The sequence below is a fragment of the Gallus gallus genome, chromosome 5 (assembly GCF_016699485.2).
Source record: "Gallus gallus isolate bGalGal1 chromosome 5, bGalGal1.mat.broiler.GRCg7b, whole genome shotgun sequence".
Lineage (NCBI taxonomy): Eukaryota > Metazoa > Chordata > Aves > Galliformes > Phasianidae > Gallus > Gallus gallus.
Genome location: NC_052536.1, coordinates 12,664,959 through 12,686,585, shown reverse-complemented (window position 1 = coordinate 12,686,585; position 21,627 = coordinate 12,664,959). Strand labels below are relative to the sequence as shown.

Here is a 21,627-nt window from a genome sequence, read left to right as displayed (position 1 = left end):
AAAACAATGTACCTTATCATCAATATCCGTAATATTCATACAATAGAAAACATCAAATTTAAAATAATCCCTTAAGATTCTTCTCAGGATATCAAATGAGATGTATGACCTAAAAAGATATAATATATATATATTTTTAATGAACAGTTCAAACATATTTCTATTTCATGCAATAACTACTTTAACCTCAGTCAATACTTCTGTAGTAGTTTCAACTTCTCCTCTTTTACTGGGAAGTTTTTCCTCATGCAATGACAGAATCTGCTTCTAACCCCAAATCTCAAGAGTTGAGTCTAACAAAACTACTTTCCAGAAATACACTCATCGAAATAAAGTACAAGGGCTGCTCTGAAAGTAACGCCTTCTGTTTTATTATGTTGGCCCATGACATCAGAGGTGGATGTTGGTGGTATGGCAGTACAGGTTGAACCTTCCCACCAATATTCCATATTTTGTTGCCGTGTGACGGATGGCAGCAGAGGGACAGTGTGACAAAATGGCGTCTGACATGGAAGTGCGGATGAAGAAAAGGTGCGTCACTGAGTTCTACCATGCAGAAAGAACAGCACCCACTGACATTCACCAACCCTTGCTGGATGTTTCTGGAGACAATCCAGTGGATGTGAGTACAGTGAGGTGGTGGTTGGTGCGTTTCAGCAGTGGCAACAGCGGGTCACCTCTGCTGGTGTAGATAGTTAGGAGTATGGCATGCAGGCTATTGTTCATCACTGGCAAAAATGCAAAACTCATGGTGGTGACTATGTTGAAAAACTCTTTTGCAGCTGAGAATTTGCTCTACCAGTGTTAGTGTGCTCTTTGTATCTGTTGGAGCAACCATGGAAATGGAGGCATTACTTTCAGAGCAATCTACACACATTTTTCTATTTAATTCCTTGCTTACTGTATACAGTGTTATTACTCACATCAAAATTAGGAACTACAGTACCTGGCATGTCCCATGTGAGAAGCATCATATACTGTTGGACCACAGCAATACCACGTGACTTTTTTTCCATTCTGCGGCTGGAATATTTCCTTAATTGAAAGGGATGGGACAGTGAGCAGAAGGAATTGAAGGCATACGATCTCAGCCAAAACCACCATATTTGGAATATCAGAACATGAAAATATAGTAGTTATTCCACTCCCGGTTTTACTATAAGAAAAGGTTACCACTAGCACATAAGAGAGAACATAAGCAGCCAGGCCCTGCTATCTGTACTCTCATCAATTCAGATAGCACATTAAAAAGATTTGGATTACTCAAGCTATTTTCCAAGCTGTGCACGTAAAATGGTACATTAGGCATAGAAAAAGGTTATATGGTATAGCTAGTTCACACATTCTTGGATATTACATCCCATATAACATCAGTGTTCTCAGTATTTCCTCTCCTTCCCAAAGCACCTTCAACCAAGACATAGGATGGTTTGCCAGTTTATACTACAATCTTACAATTTGCAAGACTTTTTTACACAGGGCAAAATATATAAAGAAAAAAGAAACTGATTTTATTTTGTTTACACTGCCTATACTTAACTATATTACAGTGGAACCACTGGCTATTCTGGATGATGGACGGCTATTTCATATTACACATTGAGGAATGTACACATACATACGCACACACAAATATATTTACTGTGCACATTATGGCAACTGCCTCAGCAAACACACTTGACTAAGGCAACACCTCTGTCACCTTGTCACAAAATAAAACTCAGAAACCTGTCTATTGATTTGGAATACAATTAAGCAAACATTTGACAACTCTCCCATTTGTGTTTTGAGGAGATCTCCAGTTTTCTTTCATTTGGTCACCTTATTGCGAGTCAGGCTGTTGTAGAGGCAGAGTCTAGAATGTTTTGTCCCTTCAGGAGGAGACCAAGGGGGCTGCACTCGCTTGCCTTTACCTAGGAAAAACATAATTTAAAGAGAACTGAAAATGTAAACAAATTTACAGTATAACATTTCCTCCTTATATATTTTGAACGAACAATACGATATATACATGTAATTACAGAAAACAACTCCAATCTTAGTAATCTAAACTACATTTGTTAGAGCTAAAGCCACTAAAAAGCCACCAGAAGCAAAGTAAACAATTTCAATCTCACTTATTTGGACTGGATGATCCTGTGGGTCTTTTCCAACCTTAGCGATTCTATGATTCTATTTTCTGCCATCTCACTTGCCACTCCTATTTACCTTTTGATTTAAGTAATGGGGGGGAAAAGGGTATACAAGTGAGAGCATGCACAAATTAAGCATTAACAAAAGACTGTATACTTAATAAAATACTAATAAGGTGTTATGGCAGTCCTGGGCTTTCTGCAATGCCACTGGTTTCACTGTGAGAGCACATCATAGGCTATATACAGAGAATTTGCAAAAAAGTCTTCAGAGACCTGACTTCAACTCTACAGCCAGTATCAACACTGTGTACTCAGTGGGAGAGCGAGAGAAGACCAAAAGGTTCAGCGAAAACTTTTGCTTTTAATTATAAATGGTTGCTATGTGCACAAGGCATTTCTGAACACTTTTATTTACCAGAGATATGCCCCAATCAAGCATGAGGCTAAATTTTGCCATGAAGGAGAGCAGATAAAGCTCAGGTGGTATTAGTGAGCAATACTCAAAGGAGATAGGAAGAAGCGTAATGACTGCTTTGTGGGGAATTTCCACATTTTAAAACCTGCCTTTAAGGTAAATAGGAATAAAGAAGTTTCAATCCTTTGTAACGTAGTAGAGATTCTTAAACAATGTTACATATACACAAATAGTGTAATACAAATTACAGAGCAAAACGAAAGTGTTGTCAAAACAGAAAGTTTATACTTCATCACTGTACTTCAGAGGGCTTTTTCTTTCCCAAGTTCTTTATTTTTGCTTTGGTATTTTTCTGTATGAACATGACCAGGATGACTGTGTCCAGAAGAAATCCAGTTTCAACAAATCGGTGTTCACAGAACAAAAGCATTTCTTTTCTTTTTTTCATCACAACAAATACCAAGAGCTCACTTTAAATGGTGGGACATTAAGTCCAAGCATCACTTTTCAAAACACTGAAGACCCATTCAACATGGAATAATCTGTACTTGCAATATGGGGGGGCATCAGACACACCTTGTCATTTTTGGAACGGTGGAACATCCCTGTGCACTGCAGCTTTCAGCTGCTGCACGTTAATGGTGGGGCAGAGTAGGGTTATCCTTGCATTTATTTTCTTATCAATTTTTAACATTATTAAACTCATTTTTTAAAGAATAGCATGAGCACGTCATCTGTCAAACAGCTGCAGTTTGCTATGCACAGGGCTGCTGATAGCTGTAATGATGTTATGCTAGTTATTGCCTTAACCTGGCATGGAAGCAAAACAGAAAACTCAAAAATACAACAAAGCTGCCAGGTTAATATATACAGTTCCATCCTTAGGAATCCTTGTGGTAAGCATTTTTACTGCAATTAAAATATCATATAAACTATTTGTTTTGACAACAAAATTGCATTTCTGATCCTATCGCAAGATGTTCTTCATGGCATCTGTTTCTCTAATATCTTCATACAAATACTTTGACTGAAAACCTAAAAGTAATGTAAATACCTACAGTGTAAAAAAAGGCAATCTCTTCACCTCCCTCTTTTCAAATAACTGCCTAAATAAGAAAGAAAAATAACCACAGTACCCTAATTGTCTCATTAAAGGGCTCCGTTTGATGCGCATCTTATGGATCCACAGAAATGTGTTTATTCCATGTATTTTATTGTACGTTACTGACTTCAGTGCTCTAGCCGCCTATCCATAACGCAGACCATACAGCTAGGTATGGATTTGTTTACTCTTTGATCTGGAAGATTACCCTGGTATGCTTAATTGCGGCTAAAGTTTCCCCCAGGGGAGGAAGCCTACGTGGGTTAGTCTAACAAAAGATAAAGCAGTAAAGCTTTTTTTTTTTTTTAACTCACAACCACACTAAACATGAGGAAACAAACAAACAAATGAAAAGATACTGCACCCCAAAGTTCTCAGTTTGTGAGCTAGCTGTCACATTTTAGCCACTACATGGACACCAAGGGCAAAGCAACAGGCATGCTTTTCAGTCTGCTCAAACACATCCCTGCCAACAGTAACTTTCCCCCTGCTGAACCGAAGTTCATTTGCTCTAAGCCATTTCTGGGACACCCTGTACCTAAAAAGACACTGACAACACATCCAAGGCCTAAGAAGCATGGCAGATCCACATGATATTTCATACTGAACACTGCAGAGCATCTTTTCAAGACTTCCAATATACATGCACAGATCATAAAGCTAACAAGACACAATCATTGAGGAAAAGAGGCTTAACATCGAAGATTTCATGGACAAGAAAACTGAAAGCTTTTCTCTTCTCGCCCCACCTTGATCCATGAAATCCTGCAGGCAAATGGCAGTTAGTGGCATTAAAGCTGCTACCAGAGCCAGTGGTATAGCTGAGATCGCTCAGCTGCTGAAAGGAAATCAGTAACCAGCACAGATGCATGCAGGCACACACGTGGATATAAAACTCACTCGTAGAGTCTGACTTTAACTGCTGCTCTGCTAGGAACCAAGAACAGTATGATGACAGGTTGTGAGAAGATGGAGTATATTAGAGAATATGGAGTCATATTAGTCAACAACCGTCAGTCAAAATGACAAACGCCTTCTGCATTCATTTACAGATCTTGCAAGCACTATAAAACAGCTCCGTGTCATTATTATTAATTATTTCATGACTCCCAGAGCAAGGCTCTCACTATAAAGCAATTACATTAGACTAGCTCACTGGAAATCATCTAAGGAGAATGATGAAGCTCCCAAAAATGCCAGCACCCGTGGCTACTCCATGACCTGGATTAACCTGTTCGTACTTCCTCAAATCATCAGCAACCCCTAAATAACCAGGATTAAAAAGAACCCCAAACATTCCTTTCAAAATTCAGTGTTAAAACAACCTTCAGAAGCAGTATGCAATTTACTTAATTACAAGAACTATTTAGTTACCCTTATAGGGAAAAAAAAAAAAATCACAGACTGAACAAATTGTGCTATTGTAGGAAACCAGCCAAAACCCACATATCCATTTACTATTCATTGGCAAGCTTTCTAAAGAAAATACAAATAATCAAATTCAGTACATTGAGGAGTTTTAAAACCAAAGAGTTGTGGAAACAGCTGTAACACTCAAATAGCTCAGGATTCATCAGTTACACAGTAACAGTATGCAAGAAGAATTTCATGAGCTTGAATACAAGTGGATACAGTAAACTGTAAAGTGTGCGAGAGAGCAAGAAAGGAAACTTTTAGTTCTCAGCAGGAAAAATCATTACAATGGCAGCTAGTCTATAACCTGCCCACCGAGATCATATTACTCACTTGTTTGAAGTTTACAAGGGTCATTTTTTTCACTGCTGCCATCATAGATTGCTTCTATGTGTCTGTACCACCGGACAACATGGAAATACTGGTCCACAGGTGGCCCCGAAAACTTTCTGAACACCTCCACATCTGCATGTGAAAATGTGAACCCCTGGATATAACTACGAGTGCTCAGGTACTCGTTCAAAGCCTTCACCCTGGCTTCCTCTTCACTAATGCTCAGAATAAAACTGTAGCTGGAAGCTGTAAAGACAGAGGTACAGGACATTTAGTCAGCATTAAAAGAAGGAGATCCCACGTCCAAAATATATCCTTATACTACACATCACCCCCTCCAAATTAGCTCTGGCAACTGACAAGAAATTAGAGAGAAAAGTATTTAATACAAGATAATGAATAACTACACATTATCTATTAATAGGTTTATGTTCACATCGTGGTATGTGATTCTCCTAGACCACCCTCTCTCCTCAGACATGAATTACACTTAAAATAAGTATGATTAAACAGATGTACAGAAGGACACCGGCACGTGCTTCTCCTTCACAACTGTTCAGTTCTACAATTTATTTGGTACACGGGCAAATAAATTAACACACAGGCTTAATTATTCCTCATCTTTGCAAACACAGAAACGTGCTCCTGTGGAGGAAGCAGCCAAAGGGATGCTCACAGTAATGGCATGCCCTCTGCAAGCCAGTGGGGATAAAGCCTAACACTGATATTTTCCTATGGTGATTCAACATTTGAAACTCTGTTCATTTTCAAAGCACTGTGTAAACATTAAGCCACCATCCTGCTTGGGTAGTTAGCCAAGAAAGTAATTTAAGACGTGGCCAAGGACAATAACGTGTGAAGGAAGCAGTAATAGAACACCTGTCCCTATTCCCGAATCCTACAAGGACCACTGTCACAAGTGCTGCTTTCTGCACTGGCAGAACCATTGCTGCACAGGTAGTTCCCAAAGCACTGGAGGTGCCCACAGGCCAATGCTCTTGGGAAGGGATGGATGAATGGTGCCCAGGGGAAGTAGGGGAAGGTGGAAGGAACTGCAGAATCACAGAATGGCCTGGGTTGAAAAGGACCACAATGATCACCCAGTTTCAACCCCCTGCTATGTGTAGGGTCACCAACCACCAGACCAGGCTGCCCAGAGCCACATCCAGCCTGGCCCTGAATGCCTTCAGGGATGGGGCATCCACGGCCTCTTTGGGCAACCTGTTCCAGTGCTTCACCACCCTCTGGGTGAGAAACTTTAAGTAAAAAGTTTTTTCACATGCACATGAATATTATCAGTTAGGACCTTGTGAGAAACTTATTTCCTGTATGAAAATCAATTATTAAAGTAATCTAGTAAAAATTAAACAGCTGCTCTCAAGGAAAAGAGGAACTCTGATAAGAGGGAAATGGCAGCTTGATGCCAAGTACGTTTGTGTTTGACTTTCTTGAGCACAAGATAAGTGGACACCACTTCAGAGCCCATCAGAACAAATCTAAAAAATCAGAGGTAGAAAAAATAAAAACTAAAGGTCACCAACAATATTACAAATTCATACACTGAGCCAGAATCACCCCATGTTCTCAGCTCTTCTCAGGGGCTGTCCATGTCATTGTTAATTCTAAACAAGGAATAACAAGTCAGTAATGGTTCACAGCCAGACCATACACCTAGCCTTACCCATCTGAATGGGACTCGGCTTTGGCTCACATAGTTACTTTTACTACAGACTTTTCAGGCTCCCAAATATTTACTGATATTTATCAACACAGAACTTTAGGTGTTTACACAGATTAAGTAGTTTGAAAGGGCTACCTTCAAGAACTAGGGAAACCTAACACAAGTGAATTTTGTATCCATGAATCATATGAAGGGAAACAAAAAAAAAACCCAACAAAAAACTGCAGGGATAATCTGTGTGGAAATGAAACTGTATCTCAAAGAAAAGATCTTTAAAGATCTGCAGCAAGGAAAGCAACACTCCACTCACAAAGTGTTATTAGGGTTATTATGGCCATTAATCATACACCGGGCTGCTAGTGGGAATCAACTCAGTGTATCTGAAACAATATAACTGCTTTCCAACCACATCTATAAACCAATCTAAAAGGGAAGTTGTACAAACTTACACACAAATAAAACAAAGATGACAGAACCGGTACACGCTACTTTCAGTGAGGAGAGGCAGCAAACGCTGCTGGTACCAGTTCAGTCCTGATAAGCAGGGCAGACAAAATCCGTCTGAACAATCTCAGTGTGCACATTAATACCTGAAATTAAAAGTCTGACATTATGTCTCAGTGTAAGAGCAGCCAGCTCAGAAGTGTAATACATCAGAGAAACCAGTTAGCCCAGGGAACCTAATAGAAGGATGTCTTTGTGTTGAGACAGATCACTGACTCAAATTCGGCTCCTACAAAGAATGAATACAATAACACTGTACGTGGAAGGCAGCATACCACAGAGAAGTAGTGCCATTTGTTTTTAAGGGAAATAAATCAGTCAAGGCTATCTTTCTGTAAAAGTCTCTTCCATTCTCATTGCTATGGCAATAAAAACAGGAGTAGACACACTGCAGAACTTTGTTTTCCTGGTATTTACACCTGTACTCTCAAACCCTTCCTGTCAGCATCTCACAATACCTTCAATTCATTACACACTCCCACTGAAATACTTCCTGGTCTCTCTTCACGTACTTTCCTCACACACCTCAGCAACTCCAGGCTCTCCTACATCTCTGACCCACGTTTGCTTGGTCTGCCAGTTGTCTGCAAAGGGGCAGCCCACTGCAGAATGTAATTAACACCACTCTATGGATTCAACAGCTATTGAGAGAGACAGGCCAATGGACACATACAGCACCAAGTTTCCTAATGCTGCTCTTTAGGAACCTATGCTAATAAATCTATTTTTCTCTTGAACTGTAATTTCCCCTTTTCTCCTAAAATAGAAACTGCAGTTGCTGCTTCCCAGCAGCATTGAGAAGTGTCTTCTTGACTACAGAGCTGTTGCATAAGAATGCTGAATGTTAACTCATGTGAATGGAATGATCTGCAGACACTAAATCACATCACTGGTGAGCAGCTCCATTCAGAAAACAAGCACTGAGCACAAGTGGTGGAGAGGAAGCAAAACAACCTTCAGAAATCCTAAGAATGAATATTGCTCATGTAACACTCTCCCATCATTAAAAGTTGTTTCGAAAAAATTCCACTGTAAACACTAATACAGCCCTCACACAGTAATTGCTGGTCTCTTTGAGCAATGTAATTGTCACACATTTTTCTTTCCATACGCAGAAGGCTTTGGTGACAGTTTGGGGTACTGGGGAACAGGCTGGAAGACTGCAGCAGCACAGAGCCTCAAAGGAATAAGATTTATTTACAAATAAAATGTAGAAGCAAACAGCTTTCGAAGTTTAATCGTGAGGCGAGACACACACAATATCCAATTTGATGGAAACTTTCACTCTTATTCATTTGAAAATGGTAACAAAAGCATAATGTCCCCAAAACCTCTGTCCCTTGAAAAAGGGGAAAAAAAGCTTCCAAAAACCTCTGTTCTTTGTAGGTGCTGACAGCAAAGTGAATACAGGGAAGCCATAAAGCAGGCAGTAAGGTCACTTAAACAGAAAACAGGAGCTATTTTGCTTCAGGGAAGAATTAAGTTTCCTGGGCATCCCTGAACCTGCTGACCTGTAAGCCGACCGGAACACCCTGGGGTTTCTGTGGTTTCATTCTCTGAGAGGAAACCTTAGTATTCTGAGTATTTTCAAGAGCCATTTCTCTTCCAACTGGGCTTTCACAAAATAAAACAACTCGTAAAAGATGCTGGCAAGGTGTCAGTATTACTATGGCTCCAAACTTTGAGCCAGAGATGGGGCTTCCCAAGACTCACATGTGGGGACCAGGATAGCAGTTAGGGGGTTTTAGGACAGGCATATCCCACCACAGGAGTTGCCCAACCCTATGAGTTCCGCTTTCAATTTTCCCCAAACTGAAACCAGATCACAGTCCAGGTCCTGCACGAGAGCTGTTCTGCCATGAAGGAATGGAGCTAAAAATGCTTCTTAAGAGCACTCAGAACTGAGTGTTTGGTGTCTTTCCCTCGTCGACTAAAAGGCTGACAAAGAGACGGGGCTTGGAAATGGGCATTTCTGAACTCCCTTATGCAGGAACGGTAAGGAAAGAGGGAAATAACTTCCAGCAATCAAGAAAAAAAGGACAAAAATCTCAGAACCTCAGCTGGAATGACACAAATTTCCAGCCCCTGACATACCATCGTGGTATTTCACTCTTGTACGACTGGTATTCCGGGTTTCCATTTGCTACAGGAGAGCCCCGTCCCTCCTTCCATACGGAAGAGGACAGGCGCAAATAAAGATGATAATGAAAAAAATAATAAAGATCCCTCGAGAAAAATCAAAAGCTGCACCTCAGAAACACGTCGCGGTGGGGACGGCGGCGGCGACCCCGCAACGCACCGGGGTGCGTTGCGGGGTCGCCGCCGCCGTCCCCACCGCTGAGAGGGGAGATCGAGGCGACGTCCCCGCCGCCATTTCACGTCCCGACGCCCCCCGCCGGCCGCCATTTCGCGCCCCCCAGCACCTCGCGCGCCGCCTGACAGAAGCGCCGCTCGGCGGCCCCCCCGCCCCGCCGCGTGACGTCACGGCGCCCACCTGACGCTCTGACAGCGGCCGGGGCCATGACATCATCCCGGCGAACGCCCGCAGCGCCTTCACGGCACCGTGACAGCCCCGGAGAACGCCTCCCCTCGCCTCGCCAGGCCCCCCGGCATGAGCCGCGACTCCTTCCGCGCACCTACCCTGTTCGGCTGGGGCCGCTGCCATCCTGCCGCCTCCACCTCTCGCCGCCGAGCTGATGCAACAGCGTGCCCGGAAGCGGCTCCCGCCTCGCCCCGCCCAGCCCGCGCTACGCTACTTCCGACCTGTGGTCGCTATAGCAACCGGCCCGCGCCTCTTGGCCTCTCCCTCAGCGCGCCTTCCCGGCTCTCGAGGGGCCGTTGGGCGGGCGACGCGCGGCTGAGCTCGTCGCGACAGCCGCCATTTTGTGCGTGCGGTTCTCCTCGCGCCCGACCCCACCCCTCGACCAAGAAGCAGCTCCAGCCTCTTTCTTCAGTGTGTTTTTATTGCCGTACTTTGGACAGAACATTTCGCATGCCACGTGCTCCCACCACAAATGAAATGCGATTATCTCGTAAACAAAAATAAGGCAGTTCAGTCAGAAACTGCAGCAGGAGTCCTCGGCTCCACAGAGCACAGGAAAGGCAGCTTCTTTCCTCACAGCTTCACGTAGGAAAGGCAAACTGAAGCTCGGAGCCCCTGAATTGCCGCTGGTACCTGAGTTTCACATTGTACAACTCCAAAAAAAAAAAAAAAAAAAGGAAAAAAAAAGAGCAAATATTGCTGCCGGAGTCCTGTCACAAGTCAGCACAGGCTGTGTTAAACGACTTCCAGCCCCTGTGTGCAGGTATGAAGGGCATCACATCCACAGTGCCACTGTTGCCAGCAGCTTATGACATCCTTATTTATACACACTTCCTATATATATATACCGAAACATTTCTGAAGTTCATTGGAAATGTTAAGCTGTAGCTTCTTTTTTACTTATAATGTTATTACTTGTTAAAGTGTGGACTATATTACTGTAAGCCCTGGTATCTATATCCCATAGCTCATCTAGTAACTTAATAATAGATTGTTTCTCCCCCATTTTGTTTTTCCACATGAGGAGCATCTGATAAGATTGTTCGTCTATGTCATTAGGCCAGTTATATATAATTTTATCAATATCATTTTCCTCCAGATGAGTTCTCATAAGCTTCCTCCATTTTTTCACTGGTACTTCCTTTATAAAAGCAAAAAAGCAATCTCTCGCTTCTGAGGAGAAAAAAAAAAATACAAAAGCATATTAGTTTAGGTTCAAAAATATAGTGGGTTTCTCCCCCACAACTAATATACACATTTCCCAATTACTTTTTAGCAAATGCATGCACAGACTAAACAGTGGCAGCAAGATTTGGCTTGTCACCTAAGAAGCAGTAGGACAAACAGGCTTCCTAATTATCTTAAGAAACTAAAGGTACCAGTCTACACATCTAAAAAGTAATCTAAAGACAAAATACTATTCAGTAATGGAGGTTTTAGGGAACGTTTCACTGGCTTGCATGTTTTTGCTTACTCTTAACACAGTTACTCAACTGTAGGTTTTAACCACCTCACTATGCTATCAGTATAGGCATGCCATGCTAAGACTAGCAGTAGCAAAGCCCATCACTTTGAAATCCAGCACATCCACTTGGTGGCTTGTAGGGCTTTGACGCAGTCTCACATATAGCAGACATTTGTCAGAACACCTATTCTGACACGCACGTTAGTCATTGAGACTGTCCCACTGCTGCCACGTAGACTTATTTAAAACATACCAATAAGTTCTGTACTGTGCTTATTCTTAAACGTATGATTGCATTATACTCCCAGAAGATCCATGATTCAAAGCGATCTGCCACAGTGTTTATGACTTCACTTAAATGCAGAAATAATCCTGTTTCGGCATATCTTACATTCAAATGAAAGCCTTATAGCCTTAAGCAATATTCATTAGTCTCCTTAAACTATTCCTTCAGTGTATACTAAAGACAACAAGAAAAATCAAATTCAAACTACTGACCATTTGTAGAATACTTACCTTTCTGAGTGAGATCTTTAATACTTATTTGATACTTCTGCTTTTGTACCTGTGATAAAAAGTTGGACCATTATTCTAGCATGTCAGAACACTTAATTCACTTACAATTACTCCTGAGCTACTCAATGGATTACTGTTGGTGTATATGTGCCAAAAGAAGAGTGGGGAAAGCTTCACAGTACAGCTGGAGAATAATAAAAAAAAAAGAGTAAAGAGAACGCCAGACTGAAAGCAGCTGTGCTACTTACTATCTAAGAAGTAAAGCAACAAGGCAACATATTTGCCGTTATTGCAAAAGAAGGGCTCTTGTACAAACACTGAACAAGAAGGTGAGAGGTACAGATTAAAGCATGAACCGGTTTGCTTTCCCGATATCACTCCCCATACTTATATCTTTTAAGCAAAGGCTCCTCTTCCTTATAATATTGCTTAAAAATAGCACCTATTACTCAAGGAAGGGTGAAGAGCTCCATTCAAATTATACTTATATCAGAAAAAAAAAAAAAAATTAAGAGATTATTTTTCCCTCACTTACCATACAGTAGGCTGGCATCCTAACACCACTTACTTTACACTGGGTGTTTGGCTGAAGAGTAGAATTACATCTATTTTTTGGAGATGATGAATAGTTTTTGATCCTCTTCCAACATTCTCGTGTTTGGCACCACAAGTTCTTCTGTGGGATAGTGCCTCTCTCATAAGACACAGCACTATTTTCCTCTGGAGATGTGTTTTTCACTTCTGAATTAACATCATTGTATGCTTGGCCCTCTGGGCTCTCACCAGAGTTCTCATTATCTGGATGGGATGCATTATTTCGGATTACCTTCACTTCTTGTAAAAGCATATTATCTTCATCCTCCTGTAAAGAAAAATAACTCAGAAGTTTCATAGATAGAGCTTTGTGGACTGTTTAGAGGAAGAAAACAGAATACTTGAAATCACCAGTATCAAAGAAAAAAAAATAGGAGAGGTGCTGATTAAGCAAAGTTAAAACATATGCAAAAAACACAGACATAGATATATTTTTAGACATATTCCAATCAGTCTTAGAGCCTAAACTCTTCACCTTGCTGGCTGTTCTGCTTTCCCTAGACTGCATGGTAACTCATAATATCTACCCACAACAAGTCCAGGGAACTTCATCTCATATTTTCACTAGCATCCATTACTGCTTGCTCCTCCCTGGGTATAGAAGAGGCATACCCCTCCTGGGCGGGAAGGAATTAAGTTGCCACAGTGCACCTGAGCTGAAATGACCTATCAGCCTGCTAGTAGGCTCTAAACCTATCACTGCATGAAGGTTGATGCTTTCAGAGTTTTGCTGAGCTGATAGACCATTATCAGCTCTCTGAGTGTACTAGCATGCACTTGTTGGTTTTTAATTAGTTTTTCCTCTCATTCACACCATAGATTCAGTTCAAAGTAGGTACCAGAGCAAACTGTATATCTTTAGCTAGGGAAATAAAGCAAGGGGAAAGTATCACTTTCTGCATTATCAGTGCATTAAATAAGCCTGTGGCCACAGAGCTCACCCTAGGGTGACAGTGACCCAGAGAGAGTAGTAGAAGCATGAAACAGATCAGCATGTATAGTGCTTATCAGCTTGTGTTGAAAGCAAAAAATTTCAGGCAGCATTGATTTATTTATTTGAAGTAGAAAGTAAGGGCAAGTATTAATTATTTCTCCCATAAGACTTGATTTTAAGGTACAATTTCCCCATAACTGGACACTTTGTTTGCACAAGGTCAGTAGCCACATAACACCAGCATGCATAGGCAGGGCTGTGACATGAACCACCTCACTCAGCACGTGTAGTTTGGTTCTATGTTCACTGAATCCATTTAGAGGGTGCAAATGAAATAAACAAGCTGCTCTTATACATATAGATAGTTCTTACATAGGTCACCTAAACACTTAAGTCTTACAGCATGGTTGACTTACAGATGCTGATCAGTTTTGGAAATGAGGTAGCAGCAATATACTTGCAATGCGTGTGTTTTGCAGTACTATAAGTTCACTAACACTCTGGAAAGACAGCGTGCTGGTGCTTAAAGTAGCTGGTCTGAGGACCATGCAACTCTCCCATTGTCTTTGTTACAGTAGCATGAATTCTTTAAGTAGATGAGTATTGCAGCTCATGCTTGTTACAGTTATTTTATAGGTAAACCTCACCATACACAGTTTGTGATTAAAGTCTACTACAGTTTTATTCAAAAAAAAAGTATGATATTTCTGCCTGTTCCTATACTCTACATCAGTTTGACCAGGTATTTTGCCATGTTCTTTCATCAGCTTCTACGAATACATGAAGCGCTTCGAACCTGGCCAGGGTGCAGGAAGAGACAACCTGACAAAACCTATTGGATGATTCATATATTTGAGCCACCTATAGACCTTAAAAAAAAAAGAGAAGAGTTTAAGGTAATGTTTTGATGACCTTTCACTTCTGTCCTTTCAGTCTTCAAGTATTTGTGACATTTAAAATGCATTTAATTACTTGAAATGTTTAACTAGTAAATCAGACAGAAGCTCATGCACAAGGTGAGTAGCCTGTACCTTGTATCAGGTAACAGACAAGATAGGTAGCACATACTTTTTTTCTTATATATATGCTGTGAGAGGAATGTGGATCCTTTCCTTAAATTCCAAAGACAAGTATTTTAGGGCCTGGTGTTATGCATCATTAACTACTCCAGCAAGAAGATCAAACTCCTTTATATCTTGCTGTGCAGTTAGGAGTGTAACTTCTATTTAGAAGTTTCTAAATAGAGAAGCTAAACACTAGAGTACTTAACTAGTCTAGCCTTATCTCACTAAATACAAGACCAGAAATTATGTAGTTCAGTTGGAAGAGACCTACAGAGATCAAGTTCGATTGTCTGACTACTTCATGACTGACCAAAAGCATGTTATTAAATGACACTGTTTTTCAACTGTGTAAAACTGAAGTTCTTAAACAGTCCTTGACTACAGGAGGACAGGGTGAAAACAGCTTAATCAGCTAAACATGCATCAGCAACAAGCCTCAGTGTGGTAAACCATTTTCAGGGATGTCATCCTGAACTGGCATGCTCTGAGCCATGAACTCCTTGATTCATGGGACAGCCTTGGAGCAAGGCATTAGACTATAGGTCCTGCTCCATAGCTTGCAGGAGACTCAGTTACTTCGTCAGCTGACAAAAAGGAGTAATCTTATTATGTTCTATCTTTCCTTGCATTTTGATTATATGAGCATGCAGGAAAGAGATAGCTGTCATTTCTGGGGAATACAAGCATGAAGTAACAAATAACCAATTGAATCAAAGCATCACTCAGCAACAGTTTGAAATGAACACTTGTGCTTAGCCTATTTCCCCCCCCACCCCCCTGTAGCACAACATCTTGGACACAGGCTCTGTAATATTTCTGAGGCAAGTACCAGAAAGGCCAGCTTCAATGGAAGTGAATGCATGAAGTATGAATCAACTATTTGCACCTCGGGAACACATCCCACCAGAGGTATGCAGTGAGACAAAAAAAATCAGGAGCTGTGTAACAAGCACAGTTAGCCATGCAAAGCTTTGATGGAACTTCATCCATTATATACTTACCGGGCCTCTCTCTGCTTTGTCAGATAAAGTAGCTGGAAAATAAAATTAACGCATAAGAAACTCACGGGAACTGGGAATTGCTTTACATCAAGTATAGCTGAATTCATGTAGTAGTTATGTATAACAGGCACACTTTACATAAGCCAAAGCTCCGGAACCAGTCATTTAGGGCTTTTGTTTGTTTGTTTTTGAAATGACAGACTTCACATGGAGTACTACCCTTAGCTCCCACTAACAATGGAAACAGTGACAAGTAGTCCTGCTGCATGAGACAGGCCTCAAGATGCAGCCTGGATTTTAAGCCTCTCCTTCAGAACTCTCCCCACCCCCAAGCCTATGCCTCTCTGGCATTTTCATGAGCTATTGCAATAGCAAAGGAAAAGGCAGAAGTCATTTCTACAGCAGTAAATGCAGTAAGCCATGGTTTGAATAAAGTTTACTTTAAAACTTTTAAATCATTTCCAACATTATTCTGACCTAAGCTATTTGCAGAAAAAAACTTAACTATGCAGGAAAGGAAAAATATTTCTCAGATGAATTTATCAGTCTCTACTAGAAATGATTAACTGACACTGGACCTATCAACATCTGTACTAAGTTGTTGAAATGGTGCAAGGGCAGTGAAATATAAAAACCTCCACAGCCAAATCCAATGAACGGGAGTAATCAATGATTAAAATAATCTGATTAATTGCTACTTCTTGCACCATACCTCTGAGCTCACCACACAGATTTTTTCTTATACCTTCGTTAATACTGCGCAAGTAGATGAGGAGCTTCTCATCCTATGATGAACTTTAAGGCTAAGGCATCCATTCAGTTAATGCCTATTTTATTTACTGGATAAAACTGGTCTTCATTTTACTCAGGCCAGACAAGCTAAAGCTTGCCTACTAAGCAGGCCCCTATGTGGTAATGTCAAGAACAAAGATGGCCTTGGTGCATATTCTGCCTATTTCTGCAGTTCATGGATACTAATAAAGCAGAGTTACCTTTAGCACTCTTACATTTCCTTATTGCGCAGAAGGCAAGCAAACCAGCAAAACCAACAGCAGCGAAAATTCCTATAATCATCCAAGCAAAATATTTATTTCCTGCAAATGAAAATGAATAAGATTAGAGTTTGAAGCAGTTCCCAAATGAGATAGTCTTAAGTGTGAGCCTTACTTGCTGCCCTACAGAACAAACTAAGCTTCACATCAGAATAATGACTCAGTTACCGTGTTGTGAAAGGGGTGCTGGGAATTTCAGCTGACCTGACTCCAAGTACAGGTTTCTGTTGCACATCATTATCCCAGTAGCAGTGAGGGATTCTGTACAGTGTCACAACACAAAACCCACTAGGCTTTCAGAAGAAAGAACTTACAAGAAATGAGAGAAGTAGGCAAAAGATGGCATTTAGGTGCTATATTTTCAAAAGGGCCCGTTCCTTTCCCCCTAGAAAAGTCACACTACACACAGCTTCTCAAACTTGCTACATATTAGACCTGTTTGTACCATCCACCACTTTCAACAACATCACCGTTGAAACTCCAAGAACCCTGAGAATACCTGCATCTTTTCACCAGTGTAACCCTTTCCTGGCAGTGAAGTTTAAGATATTAGTCTCTCCAACTCACTGGAGAACCTGTCTCTATCAGATAACTCCCAGGCTAAGACACAAGAAGTCTTAAGTATGCTACAGTAGTTCAAGTTATTTAAGACTGCGTCTGTGTCATTATCTACCATTCAGACACCCAACAGACAAACCAAGTAGTATTTGTGTACCAGACCTTGATCAGGTAAGCCACATCCTAGGTCCATTGTAGCATTGCAAATCTGCACAATTTCTCTCCCTTCTGGACACCTAAAGTCAGTGGCAATACAGAGGTTTTTATAAACGTTTACAGCTCTGTCCATACCAGTTCATTTTCTGGCAAAGCTTAGAAACATGAACATAACTTGAACAGACAACATTAGAAATCCATCTTTTAGTTTTAAGAGATCCCATGTTGATTAAGTAAAAGCAAAACAGATAAAGCTTATGTATGTTAGCCTCTAAACTGAGAGAAAAAGAGGTAGATGTACTATTCATTCACAGTCACTTTCCTTCAACAGGAAGTTCTACCTCTGAGTTTTGGGGTGGCTGCTACAAAACTTACTCAGTTGTCAGTATGGGGGAAGCACTAGCCTAGGGACACAAGAAGCATAAGCATACAACCATATGCAACAAGCCAAACAGGACCAAAACCTGCATATTCTAGAGTTCAACCTCATGTATTTTGACACCTAGAACTCAGGTGTACAAACAGCACCATTAGGCTTCAGGGTGAATTAGACTTACAGGTGAACAGCATGTGGTAGGCGTGACACAGATGGGCCACAGCTGCTAAGTCTGTGAGAAAGAGCACGGTTGTTTAAGGACCTTATTTAACTTACGTTTCAGTGCATCTCTGACATATTTCACAGCCTTCAGCAGGGCAGAAGTACCCCTGGTGGCACTGGCACTCAGTGTCACTGGTCACAGTACAGGTTCTCAAAGTTATCTGATCTAAAAAACAGAAGTTAGAAAACAAAGCTGTGGCTCTGTACAACTGCGCAAAAGCTGTACGCTGGTCATAAACGTGATTTATTTTTCCAACTTCAATATTCTCAACAACTAGAAGCGCAGATAAAAGCAGAGGACCAGGCTTACTATAAAGAGTAAGGGGCCTAAAGTTAAAGATTTAATTGAAATTTTTCTTGGTACCGTCTTTGCATTGTCTACATAGTAAACATTCTTCCAAGCCATTCGCATGGGCGGTGTAATCTCTTCCTTCAGTGCAAGAGGCACATTTTCCCCTTGAATGTGGAATCCTGCAGTGTTGAGCAACGTAAGTACCTGTGGAAGAAGAGAACCGGTGGCCTCAGCAGCACTCTCAGAACGTTACGACACAAAACCATTTTTAGTCAAAGTCCAACCCTTCCCTGCAAGCAAACAGCCCAACACGGGAACTGAGGGGCACTGTATGGTCAGTCAGGGAGCACTCTCACAGCAAAGGCAGCAGCCGGCCAAGCCAGGGAACAAGTATGATTCATTACAGCAGCAAGGCATTGCTCACGTGACAAGTGCCATCTTGCTGGAAGGGGCACGGCAGGCACGGGGAGATTTGCTTGTGCAACAAAAACAATCCAGGAATCTCTTTTCCATCCAAGTTCTTTAAATTCACCCAATAGCTCTGTGATAGTATCGCGAGGTGGGGTACTTCTCTGCACAAGGCTATGTTAACTGCACGCGGATAGAAGAAGGGAGAACAAAGGCAAGGCGAAGTTCTACACGCAGAACTATCAGAATTCCCCTGGGCCAACTGTTAGAAACAAAGGAGCGAACACTTCATCCTCAGAGCGGGCAGAAGTTTTTCTAACTGCTGCCAAGGCGCCTCACCTGGCCCTTATTGCGCAATCTCCCGCCGCGAAATGGAGGCCAGCCCTGGCAGCGCCGGGGAGCCACCGCAGCACCAGCTGGGTCTGCGCTCCTCCCCATGGAATGCGGAATAGCGACCCGACCACCTCACATAGGGGTAAACGGCCGCTGCCCTCCGGGAACCTCACCTGCCGGGCACAGCATGCAGCAAATGTCCTCATATAAGTACTCTCCTTCTCCGCAGACCTCTGCGTCGCTTCCGGGCACTGTCAGCAGCGTAACCTACAGCGGAGACCAACAGGTGTTTTCAGGTGATTCATTCTGGATAGCGATCTCGGGGAGACGGTTCTGTAAGGGCTGGAAAACACGCTTACGGGAAGCCACAAAGGAAACCCAGACTAATTTCTGCTAAGTGCGCCGCTCACAGCGGTAATTACAGTCACAAAGGATATGTTAGGGCAGCACCACGCTTACAGCCGCAGCTGAAGTGCCGTAGGAAAGCTGCTCCGGCCGCCCGCCCCCCCACCTCCATTTCTCCGCTAATTCACCGGCGGCGTACTTCAGAGGCCGAGTTTCGTGCCTCCTACAAGGGATTCGTTTCGCACTCCCTCGCCACGTTTACTGCGTTATTTTAACTCAGAAAGGTCTGCGTCTTCCGTGGGACAACCAGAGGGAGCGCCCAGTGAATTCTCAGATGGCATTTCTCACTGGCTCCGTAATCTTCAGCAGAAAGCAAGCGAGTAAGACATTACGGAGAGCTCCTGCAGCCACTCGAGCATTAGCGCTACGCTTCCGTTCTGCGCCGCACCTCCCGCGGAGCGGCACGAGGAACGAACGCAGCCAGGTGCGCGGGGCCGAACAGACGGCGGGCGCAGAGAGCGGAGAACTATGGCAGAAGAGGGACGGAACCCGAAGCTCTGCTTCTGCCCCGCGAGTCGCCGACTTAAAGCCGGGCGCGCTCCGTTCTCCCGCAGCTCCACCCTTTCGACTTTCTCCCCGCGGGACACCGAAAGTCTTCCCCGTAATTGCGGCTTCACGAACCCCTCGATTTCACGACAAGATAATGGAGTGCTATTAAAGAGTTCACTTCTGCTTTGTCGCTTCCTCTCCTACGAGGAGAGAAAGAGCCGCAGCCTCTCTTGCGCTACTCCGGGCACCCCGCGCCGACGGGCTCAGGAGAGCTTCGTTAGCGCGACCCCAAATCCTGAAGCACAAACTAAAAGGGAAAGGGAATTTCTAAAGAACTTCTGTCGGAGTTTTCCGCCTTTGCTTCCATGGGGCAGGTCGGGCCGGCTGGCCCAGGGCAGCGCGAGGGAAGACTTTCCCGTCGTGGGGCGACCCGGGACGGACAGCGGCCGGGCATCAAGCCCTCCTCCCGCCCGCGCCCGGTGGCCCCGGCACTCACCAGCAGCAGCAGTCCCACCGCCCGCAGTCCCATCGCGGCGCCCGACCCAGCCCGGGTGCCCCGCGCTGCCCTCCGCCCGTGGCGCGACTCGAAGCCAGGCCCCTGCCGCCGCCTTTTTATAGCGGGTCCCGCCCCGCTGCAGCCCCCGCCCCGCGGCGGAACGGGAAAGGGCATCGGGCAGCAACTACGTAACCGCGCTTCTGAGTCGGGGAAAATGAGTCTCACGTCCTTTGCGCTCAATAAGAGCGGGAGGAAGCTGGGTGACACGTTGGGAAATGGACCGGCTCCCGGCTTTCCAACCAAACCTCGCATCCTGTTGCTAAAGGGCTGATTGCTGATCGTACAAAAGAGAGGCAAAGGCTGGAAGAATTGTTCAAAACCCATACAAACAGGGTGCATAACCGGGCTTCCTTAATTGCCAAAAGGGTTCTCGACTTTTTCAACAACAGGGTGCTACTCCCAGATGAGTAACAGCAGACATGATTTTCCCCAGGAGAACTTCGCATCCTTCAGATGTGTGTAACTGGCATGTAGGAGCATTCACCTCCAGACGTTGAAATTGGATCAAAATTAATTGCATAAGAACGTATGGATATTTCCTTTTGGAATTAGTTTTCAATCCCTTGTGGCAGTGGCATTAAATGTCGGAAACTTCTCTGCTGCTGCATAATTAGCTTCTATAGGTTAATCGTTTCTTTCATTGAACTGCTCCTCTCATGGTAACGTTTATTTTATTTGACTGCAGTAACAAGTCCCACTGAGATCCCTGTGGGTGTGTAGCTTTACAAAATGGAAAGGATCCAAAAAACTTGAGCATTTATCCAACATGCTGTAAAGGCTTCCTATCCGGCACCGCTTTTCTTTGGTTCAGATGGGTTTGTGTGTTTTTTGTGCGTGTGCTTTTTTTTCCCCTCAAACCCAGATTTATTTATATATGTATATATATTTATATAGTTATATATATTATGATTTTCTATATATAATTATATAATGTAAATAATTACATAATAATATAAAATGTCATATATATATATAATATTCACACACACACACACAAACATATATATATATATAGTTTATTTTTGTACCAGACAAATGTAAATATCCCCACAGCAGAGTAAAGGCTTTTTTCAGTGTCTTG

General features: G+C 42.7%; 2 protein-coding genes across 3 annotated transcripts in view; both read right to left on the bottom strand.

The window, feature by feature from the left end:
* The window catches only part of CARS (cysteinyl-tRNA synthetase), a 35,705-nt gene extending 25,383 nt beyond the window's left edge, over positions 1-10,322 (bottom strand). Inside the window, exons 1-4 of the mRNA NM_001012583.3 lie at positions 10,224-10,322; positions 1,822-1,913; positions 947-1,035; positions 13-109 (exon numbers count right to left, since the gene is read on the bottom strand). Coding sequence (NP_001012601.1) covers positions 13-109; positions 947-1,035; positions 1,822-1,913; positions 10,224-10,248 — 303 coding nt within the window. The 5' untranslated portion in view covers positions 10,249-10,322. The remainder of the gene's footprint in view (positions 1-12; positions 110-946; positions 1,036-1,821; positions 1,914-10,223) is intronic.
* Positions 10,323-10,528: 206 nt separating this feature from the next.
* Positions 10,529-20,576, bottom strand: LOC378902 (death domain-containing tumor necrosis factor receptor superfamily member 23). 2 transcript variants are annotated; one of them, NM_001389356.2, is made up of 10 exons: positions 20,487-20,576; positions 19,270-19,363; positions 18,428-18,559; positions 18,118-18,229; positions 17,472-17,545; positions 16,692-16,793; positions 15,700-15,731; positions 12,642-12,968; positions 12,107-12,155; positions 10,529-11,298 (listed from the first exon to the last, which is right to left on the bottom strand). In NM_001389356.2, exons 1-10 carry the CDS (start codon positions 20,517-20,519, stop codon positions 11,003-11,005), a joined length of 1,251 nt encoding a protein of 416 aa, NP_001376285.1. In that variant the 5' UTR covers positions 20,520-20,576; the 3' UTR covers positions 10,529-11,002. The 2 variants fall into 2 exon arrangements, with proteins under 2 accessions (NP_001376285.1, NP_989717.2); NM_204386.2 differs by lacking the exons at positions 10,529-11,298; positions 12,107-12,155; positions 12,642-12,968 and adding an exon at positions 13,515-14,503 and having other exon boundaries at positions 20,487-20,571.
* Between the last annotated feature and the right edge of the window lie 1,051 nt (positions 20,577-21,627).

What these genes read in the sequence shown, in the direction of transcription:
- LOC378902 (NM_001389356.2), bottom strand. Translation starts at nt 20,519, where the DNA reads ATGGGACTGCGGGCGGTGGGACTGCTGCTGCTG. An exon ending in CGGTGGGACTGCTGCTGCTG is followed by an intron (nt 19,364 to 20,486) that starts GTGAGTGCCGGG and finishes TCTCCGCTGTAG; the next exon opens with GTTACGCTGCTGACAGTGCC. An exon ending in GAAATGTAAGAGTGCTAAAG is followed by an intron (nt 15,732 to 16,691) that starts GTAACTCTGCTT and finishes TTTATTTTCCAG; the next exon opens with CTACTTTATCTGACAAAGCA.